The sequence below is a fragment of the Montipora foliosa genome, chromosome 2, assembly GCF_036669935.1.
Source record: "Montipora foliosa isolate CH-2021 chromosome 2, ASM3666993v2, whole genome shotgun sequence".
NCBI classification, from domain to species: Eukaryota; Metazoa; Cnidaria; class Anthozoa; order Scleractinia; family Acroporidae; genus Montipora; species Montipora foliosa.
Genome location: NC_090870.1, coordinates 7720996 through 7730436, shown reverse-complemented (window position 1 = coordinate 7730436; position 9441 = coordinate 7720996). Strand labels below are relative to the sequence as shown.

The 9441-nt window shown below is 39.6% G+C and overlaps 1 protein-coding gene across 1 annotated transcript in view; it reads left to right on the top strand.

Moving 5' to 3' along the window:
* Positions 1-3996: 3996 nt before the first annotated feature.
* The window catches only part of LOC137992298 (actin-binding protein IPP-like), a 35801-nt gene continuing 30356 nt past the window's right edge, over positions 3997-9441 (top strand). Inside the window, exon 1 of the mRNA XM_068837565.1 lies at positions 3997-4871. Coding sequence (XP_068693666.1) covers positions 4044-4871 — 828 coding nt within the window. The 5' untranslated portion in view covers positions 3997-4043. The remainder of the gene's footprint in view (positions 4872-9441) is intronic.

The following is a 9441-nucleotide window of genomic DNA, read 5'->3' as shown; positions in this document are numbered from 1 at the left end:
CATGTGTGTACGATCAAAGCAACTTAGGCTGAGCCACCGATTTTTTAGGGGGAGTCAAGTCACATTCACCTAAACCGTAATAGGTGCCAAACCATTTGGAGAAAGTCACTTATGATATCGTTAAAAACCGTTTAGTAATCTTTGCTGTTTGTGAAATTCTAGTATCAAAAGTTCAAGAAACGATTTGCGGGAAAAAGGAGAGCTCGTGCGAGATATCACGTGATTTGCCAATTTTTTGTACCGATAGAATAATCACAGGAATCAGGCCGAGGCAGAAACTGTTATCAAGTTCTTCTTTCTTTATCGTTTTGTGACGACCTGTCACAAGGATTTTTTTTGGAGTCTCCGTAGTTAAATCGTGTTCTAAATGCCTTAATGAGTCGCCGGCTATTTAACAGAACGGGTCAATAACCCATGAGGCGAAGCCGAATGGGCTATTGACCCGTGACCCTTGAGGGCGAAGGGTCTAATTGTTTTAGTATCACCCAACTGGTCGGACAGAAAAAGGCATTAATAAAGTTAGCTCTAGCAAATGCAAGTTAAAGAAATATTTAATTGGGAATTAAACGAAAGAAAGCGTCGCGCTTTTCGCTACTCGAGGGCTACTACTAATAGTCCTCTAGTAGCTTAGGCAATCAAAATGCAGGATTTGCATTAGTCCACTAGTTGGGCGATACTAAAAGCTTTTAGTACATTACCACACAAATGAACAAAGGGTTTCACGCGTTCTTATTGGTTAAAATACAATAGTCTTTATTTATCGAGAGTGACACATTCACCTTAACAGTTTTCTAACATGAAAGTAATGTAAATATATTTGAAGTGCGCGGACTAAAGACGAAAGATGGAAATGATCCTCTCACTCACCTGGAAAATTTGAGAAATTGTCTCAAACCCATGACATCTGTGATGCCGTTCCCGTGAAGGGATTTGATGAATGAAATGCATCTATATTTTTTTAACATGTGGGCATTGAACAGCACCACAGCTAGATGTAGTCAGATATGTGTCGATTTCGAAGACGGAGGATTACCGAAATACCCCTAGAATAGCCTGCGTGCTCGCAGGCTACCCAGAGAACAACCCTCCGGTCAGGTTAAGGCAGACTGTAACTCGTCCCACATACAATCACTGAGGTGGATGCCATGGTTCATGATCAATGTGCTAGTCTGACTTACCAGGATCCATCAGGATATGATTAGAACTTCGAGCAGCCGAAGACTTAATCGCAACCGTAAGGCTAAGCAGGTTTTTTAAAATTATTGAGTTTCTATGATGTAAACTTGAACAAGTAATCGCTTAAAAGTCGATGAAAAAGGATGGTTCCCGATCTGCAAAATACCATTTATCTAGATAACCACATACTAAAAGAGTATATGCTGTAAATATGGTAAATCCCCAGACCAATAAATAACTATCTTGTGAAGGAAGGTTCTCGCATTTTCGTTCAACGTTACCCTGGCTTCCAGAAGTTATTTTTCGCGAGAAAATAACCTCTGGAATCCAGGGTAGTTCGACGTAGGAATCAAGAACCTTTTACCATTGTCATTTTGATAACTTTACAAAACTATACCACGTTATAAGCCTCAGCGAAAATTCAAGGTCGCTACTTTGTCTATTACTCGTTTAAACTTTCATAGTGAACACGATTCAACCCTGATCCACTACATGCTGGAGGGCCTAAAAAAAGCCTCCGCTCTGCACCTCTTTTTTGTCACTCTCAGAATTGGTAATAGTGGGCGAACTAACGATTTTCGAAAAAGGAGGTGGGGTTCCAAGGTCTTTGAAATTCAAGCCAGCGAAGAAAGTCAGTGTTGCGAAAAGCGCAAAGCCCCCCAAAAATACAGGAGTACTAACGTAATGGGAAAGCTTCACTTTGTATGTGCCCCGGAAAGTAATTTGGTGTCAGTCTGCAGTTAGGATATCTACATAAGAATACACCTGGGATGCTGTGATTGAAACCCATTTGAAAAAATGCAAAGCAAAGGGGTGTCCGTAATTTTTCATAATATTTTTCCTTTGCTTTGCCCCCTCCTGGTTCCTTGCATGATTAAACAACAATCCTGAACAAAAGTCCTGGGACAATTGAACTAAAATGGTTTAAAATGAACATGTGTTAGACTATTTATCATGCAGTGTCCCCTCCCCTCGGGGCACAAGAACAAGTTCTGTCACACAAGTGATGATGAATTATACACACCAACAACGAGCGAGACACGCGAAGGAAGGGCGCCTGTTGTAAAATCACGAGGGTTTATCTGTTTATTTTTCGAAAAGTTCTTTGAATGGAAATTTTCTTTTGAAGCAACTTAAAATTCTTGTACCACCTCTCGCGGACTAAATATTTTGAGTGGAAGATCACCTTAACCCGAAAATAACGATCTTTTGCCCCGGGCTCCTAAGGGCTGGGTTCTCCAAAGGCGATTTCAGGTAATTAACGGAAAAGTGCAATTATTTTCCCAAGATTTTGCAATGGCCTGGGCCATAAATGAAATATTACATCCATCATGAACGTTATGCGCAATAACCCTCCAAACTAGAACCAAAATTCAAACTCGCCAGAAGGCCATACGTTGCTCCTGCACACAGGAGACGGTATATGCTTACCAGAAGGTAGAGACTTACCAGGATAGGATTCCATTTTGACTGCTCGCAGTCTCTTCTGAGTCAGTCGCTTTGGTCACGCAAGCGTCACGCAAGCGAGCCGATCAATTTATAACCTCCGTCAACTCTTTTCATCCGGCTCTTAAATATACCTGGGAAATTTCGGAAACTTCATTGGCTTTCCTAGATATCAAAGTTTCTATTAGAGGCAACGTGCTATGTACTAGTGTGCACTACAAACCTACTGATTCACACAGTTATTTGTTGTATTCATCGTCACATCCATCACATGTCAAGAACTCCATTCCTTATTCTCAATTTCTTAGACTTCGACGTCTATGTAGTGATGACTCCGATTTTTCCAGCAAATCAGAGGAGATGTGCCAGTTCTTCGAAAAACGTGGCTATCCTGTCTCTGTGGTCAAAGCGGGCCATCATCGCGCCCAACAATTTGATCGACAGTCGTCACTACAAACGTCACAGAAAGATAAGAATGACAGAATTCCATTCACCCTCACTTTCCATCCTCATAATCACGCAGTCAAAAGCATCATTCTTAGTAATTTTAAATTACTCCAAAATGATCCCGAGACTGGTAGAATCTTTTCGCAACCTCCACTTATTTCATTCAAACGCGACAAAAACGTAGGCAACTTTTTAGTTAGAAGCGCGCTCAAAACCAACGAGCAACCCGGCACTTTCAAATGCGCGCGCTCACGATGCAAAACTTGTCTTTTCATTGTTAACACTAGCAAGATATCGGGACCTAAGCGATCTGTTAAGATCACCGATCGTTTCACATGTACCTCCGCAAATGTCATTTATTGCATAACCTGTACGTTATGCAATAAATTATACATTGGTGAGACAGGTAGACGACTAGGTGACCGATTCCGCGAACACCTTCGCGATGTTGAGAAGAATGACAAGGATGCATCTAAGCCAGTCGCTCGCCATTTTAATCTGCCTAACCACTCCAAAAAACACATGGCTATCTGCGGCCTTTCCCTACATCTAGGTACGACGGAAAGCCGCAAGAATCTGGAACAAAAATTCATCTTTCAAATCGGCACCCTTAATCCTCATGGTATTAACGAACGCTTTTCATTTAACTAATATATTCCTACTTTTCACGTTGCCATGTTACCACCAATAGCGTAGCTCCTACTCTACTATAAAAACTACACGTAACCCATAATCCCTCGATTCGCTCTGACGAAGGGCTAACGCTCGAAACGTCAGCTTTTAGAATCTCTGTACGGTGGTCAATTTACATTATCAACTCCGTTGATAAACCAAATTTTTGTATAGCGAAACTCGGTTGGCTTGCGTGACCAAAGCAGGCGGTTCGACTCCATATTGCGTGACAGTAAAAAAATCTGAAAGTAGTCTCGTGATCCATTGCATAAGTACTTTTTCTCTCCTATTGCACTTCAAACATGGTCGTCGGTCATTCGGAAATTCTGCTGTCTAAGTGTGCTCTGTTTCGCGAGCAAGGTGAATTCATTGATGTTCGTTTAAAAGTTCGTGACGACGAGTTTCCAGCCCATCGAATTGTACTCGCTGCAAATAGTGATTATTTCCACGCCATGTTTGCTCATGGAATGAAGGAATCCAACCAAGAAGTGATTGAGCTCAAAGATGAAAACATTTCTGCAGCTGCTTTGAAGATTGTGATGGATGCCATCTACAGTGGAGAGATCAATATTAATGATGAAAACGTGTTTGAAGTTTTACCTGCTGCTGATCATCTACAAGTTACAAGTGTTATCCAACAGTGCTGTGATTACCTTCAGACGGAATTTGTTCATCAGAAGTTTGATTTGCAAACTTACGGCCGTATCTGCAGGATAGCCGATCGACACGGTCTGAACGACTTGAAAGAGGCTACGCAACGTGAAATGGCCTCTCTTTACAAGGAAATTTGTGAAAGTGAAGAATTCTTGTCCCATATCGATGCAGGTCAGCTGGTGAGTCTTCTCATAAGAGACGACCTCAGCGCTCCTTCAGAAAACTTCGTTTTTAAATCGGTGATGCAGTGGATCAAGTACAAGAAGGAAGAAAGAATGGGTGTCGCGGCTGAGGTTATTGGAGCTGTTCGTTTGGGGCTGGTGGACGTCAAGGATGTAATCAAAGAACTGAACACAGAGGAGATGCAAGGAATACCAGAGATACACGGCATTCTTCATCAATCACTATTGTACTGCCTTGTGCCGTCAAGCTCAACTTTTGGTGATGAGAAGGCTAAACTACGTTCTTCGGGCACAGTGAGTATCGTCTTTCCATTTGTTGTTTTTCCCCTCACAATTTGCAGTGATTTGCAACAGGGCGGATGATTTACGGAGAGCTTTCTGTGTTCCCTTATTTGTAACAATTGTTGTCGGTGCGCAAATAAGGTGATACGCCAAGGACGCTTTCCATTTGATAGCACTTACCGGCCAAACAGGGCATTTGGAGGGTACTATAAAGCGGCATTGGGGTCAAAATTCACTTTCCAATAGGGACAGGCACAACAAAAAAGTGCATCTTCATATTGGGGACAGGCACAACGAATGGAGGACAGGTACAGCCCAATAGAAGCAAGGGAGAAAGGTGCAGATATTGTCATTAGAAGATAGAACTCATCTATAGCTATCTTCTATTTTAGAGTTATTTTAAAAAGACTGAGGGCATGTCAATAAAGTCTAGAAATCTATAGCTAAAAGGTTCAAGAACCTCTAAAATCAGTACGCGATGTGGAATGCTAGAACGGAAGAGGGGTCCTAAAATCTCTAAAAGTTCTAAAGTTCTAGAATATCTATGGTCCATGTTGTGAGTCTAAAATTTTAAAGCTCTAGAATATGTAAGGTCTTTTGGGCGTTCTAAAATCTCTAAAATCTCTAAAGTTCTAGAATATCAAACGATCCCTTTGGGGCTTCTAAAATCTCTAAAAGTTCTAAAGTTCTAGAATATCCATAGTCCATGTTGTGAGTCTAAGATTTCTAAAGCTCTAGAATATGTAAGGGCTTTTGGGGGTTCTAAAATCTTTAAAGTTCTAGAATATCTATGGTCCATGTTGTGAGTCTAAAATTTCTAAAGCTCTAGAATATGTAAGGTCTTTTGGGGGTTCTAAAATCTCTAAAATCTCTAAAGTTCTAGAATATCAAACGATCCCTTTGGGGCTTCTAAAATCTCTAAACGTTCTATACAGTTCTAGAATATCCATGGTCCATGTTGTGAAAGCTAAATAGCCTCAAAGCTAAAATTTTAAAAGAGTGCTTAGGCCTAATCACTGAAACGAGCGCTTGGGTTTCATCAGTAAACAAGTGCTATATTCCTCACACGATCTCGGTAAAAAGTGTAGTTAACCGAATCGTAAAATGAAAGCTAAAATCCTAATCACTGAAACGAGCGCTTAGGCTTAATCAGTAAACAAGTGCTATATTCTTCACATGATCTCGGTAAAAAGTGTAGTTAACCGAACCGTAAAATGAAAGCTAAAATCCTAATCACTGAAACGAGCGCTTAGGCTTAATCAGTAAACGAGTGCTATATTCTTCACTCGATCTCGGTAAAAGGTGTAGTTAACCGAACCGTAAAATGAAAGCTAAAATTTTAAAAGAGTGCTTAGGCCTAATCACTGAAATGAGCTCTTAGGCTTAATCAGTAAACGAGTGCTATATTCATCACACTATCTCGGTAAAAAGTGTAGTTAACCGGACCGTAAAATGAAAGCTAAATTTGAATGAAAGAAGTCGAGACTAGTTAGAAGAGCTAGGGATCGTTTGATATTCCAGAACTTTAGAGATTTTAGAAATTTTAGAACCCCCAAAAGACCTTACATATTCTAGAGCTTTAGAAATCTTAGACTCACAACATGGACCATGGATATTCTAGAACTGTAGAACGTGTAGAGATTTTAGAAGCCCCAAAGGGATCGTTTGATATTGTCACCTCATCTATAGCTCTCTTCTATTTTAGAGTTATTTTAAAAAAACTGAGGGGCTTTGGGGCTTCTAAAATCTCTAAACGTTCTACAGTTCTAGAGTATCCATGGTCCATGATGTGAATCTAAGATTTCTAAAGCTCTAGAAGATGTAATTTCTTTTGGAGGTTATAAAATCTCTAAAATCTCTTAAGTTCTAGAATATCAAACGATCCCTAGCTCTTCTAACTAGAACAGTTCTAGAATGCTATAGAAGTTTCTAATGTCAAGACCTGCACCTTTATGGGAAGCACCTTTATGCAAGCACATCGTATCGAGGACAGGCACAACGTATCGAGCACAGGCGCATCGCAATAGAAGCAGAAACAACGTATCGAGTCAAATGGTTTCGGTCATGTTATTTTGGCCGAACGGAGCAAAACTATGACCATATTTTTCGGGGATGGAAACTGAATAATGAATAATGAATAACTAGTATAAATAAAAAATGAATAATGAATAATTGGGTCTAAAAACGCAGTTAATATGCCAGTGGAATAATGAATAACAACAATGAACATGGCTTCTGATAGGATGCGGAAAAAAATTAAAGATTATGCGGAAATTTTTGGCCATATTATGCGGAAACATGCGTTGATTATGCGGAAATTACACCGGATTATGCGGAAACTTAAACAAGTTATAAAACTAATAATTAGGCCCGTCCAATGTATTTCCATGCTTACGGTAAATCCGTGATCGAAATTGCAACCAATGCAAACGCATTTGTGACTGAATTTTTGCCCTTTGTGATTAAATTACATGGAGGAGTCATCAATTTGCGACCAGCTTTCACCGTTGAAATAAAAGGGTTAGCAGTTGGGACTTTCCCGCAACTTTTGGTAAAATAAATAAAGCGATAAAAAATCATTTTGTTTCTCATCATGAATTTTGTTTCAATTTGGAGATAATGGAGCAAAATTGTAATACCTTTGGAGCGCGATCCATTCCCTCGATCCTTGACTTAAAGTGCGTTTGATTCACCGTATTCCGGAATAAGAATACGTGAAGTGATGAATTCAAAACGATATGTCTGGCGTTTTGAAGCAACAAGGATAATAAAGATATGTTTAAAATAGCATTTTAGCAGGTGTTCGTCATTTTTAACGTGAATCTCCGTAAAAACGAAGGATTTCTAACTTGTATTCCATGTAATCCTATTCCGGAATACGGTCAATGGAACGCGCCCTTAGTTTCTTATCAGTTACGTCATTTGCTGAAGTGTAACTGTTTCTCGTCCAATGGAAAGCATTGTAGAAACAAAAACTAGTGTCCAGGCTCATTGGCGAAAAAATGCGCGGAAACTGCTTACGATCTTCCTTACGAACTTTCATCTTGCGAATGAAATGGTGTGTTTTCTTCAATGTTCAGGAAAATAAGCGTTTCAAAACAGTCAATTTCTTCGGCTTTTATGTTTTTGAGGATGTTAAGGAGCTGCTTTATCACTAATATCAGATATTTCTTCAGTTTTTTGCGGAAAATGTCGGAATTATGCGGAAAATATCGGAATTATGCGGAAGATGCGGATTTCAGTGAATTATGCGGATCCGCATCGCCGCATCCTGTCAGATGCCATGAATGAATAATGAATAACCTACTAAAATTTAAAAAGAATAATGAATAATTCGAACAAAACACACAAAGAATAATGAATAATCGAGGGCCAATTATTCAGCTTCCACCCCCTAATATTTTAGCCCTCTTATTTAACATTGTTGATAGCGAAAGGAATGAGCTATCTGGGTTGGAGTCTTATTCCTCTCTTCAGTTCCAATGTAGAAATTGTTTTCGTGTAATTTCTGTGTTCTCCTTCCTTAGTTTCGCGCAATTAAAATGTAGCCTCAAACCAATATGATTTTTAATATATTAAGGAACTATTGGGTCATTTCGGATCTATATACTTAAGGCTACTGTTAGTCTTCGGCAACGTTAAGCCTGTCGGAGTTGTAATCTTCGGAGAATCGAGTCCGCTGCGAGGCCCGAATGAAATACAGTCCGGTGAATATTCGTGTACAAACAGTAACGTGTTCCAAACTAAAATGTAGTATTCCAATTTAGGAATATTCGGTACAAGTACTGAGAATCACCTCAAAAATGGCTGTTTTTTTTTCCTTGTAAAATGAAAACCTGTTTCGGAAAACAACTTTCTTATGATACAGGGCTTAAAAGTTTCGTCAGAAATGAGTGTAAAATTGGCAGAAAATGAAATGTGGAGCTTCCACGGAAATTCATAATCACCACTTAATTCCAACGAGAGCTTTTGTAGTTTACTCTGAATCTCAAATCACATTTACCAAGCAACTCCCTATTCTTTACCTCTGAACTCCATTCTAACGTCTGAACCACGCATGAGAGGCCAAATAATCTTCTGAATTTCGTGTCTTGGGAGTCTTCCTCATAGAAAAGGGAGAGGATTCACTGAGAATTTCTGATCCCCCCATGACGACAGAAAGGGATTCACAATTTCTGATCTCCCATGAAAACACTGGAGAGGATTCAGAAATTCTGATCCCCCCCAACGACATAGACCCAAGAGGATTCGGAATATCTGGTCACCCAGACAACCTGGGGGAGAATTTTCTTTTTTTCTTTCTGGCCCTAGAGCAGTGAAATGGCATCTTTTTTTTTTTCTTGAGAGCACTATTTAATTTGAACTTGTACACAATATCATGCAGTTACGACAATTTAGAGTTTATAAACTCTAAATTGTGAGTTCCCTAACACACCAAGGTGTGTAGTGGTGACACACCTTATCATTGTTTTATTTCCCGGTTCAAGCAAACACACTTATGTATGTAAGTGTGTGATAATTACGCACCATTTGCGAGTATTATAACACACCTTATAACAATTAGTTTGCTACATCATAAATT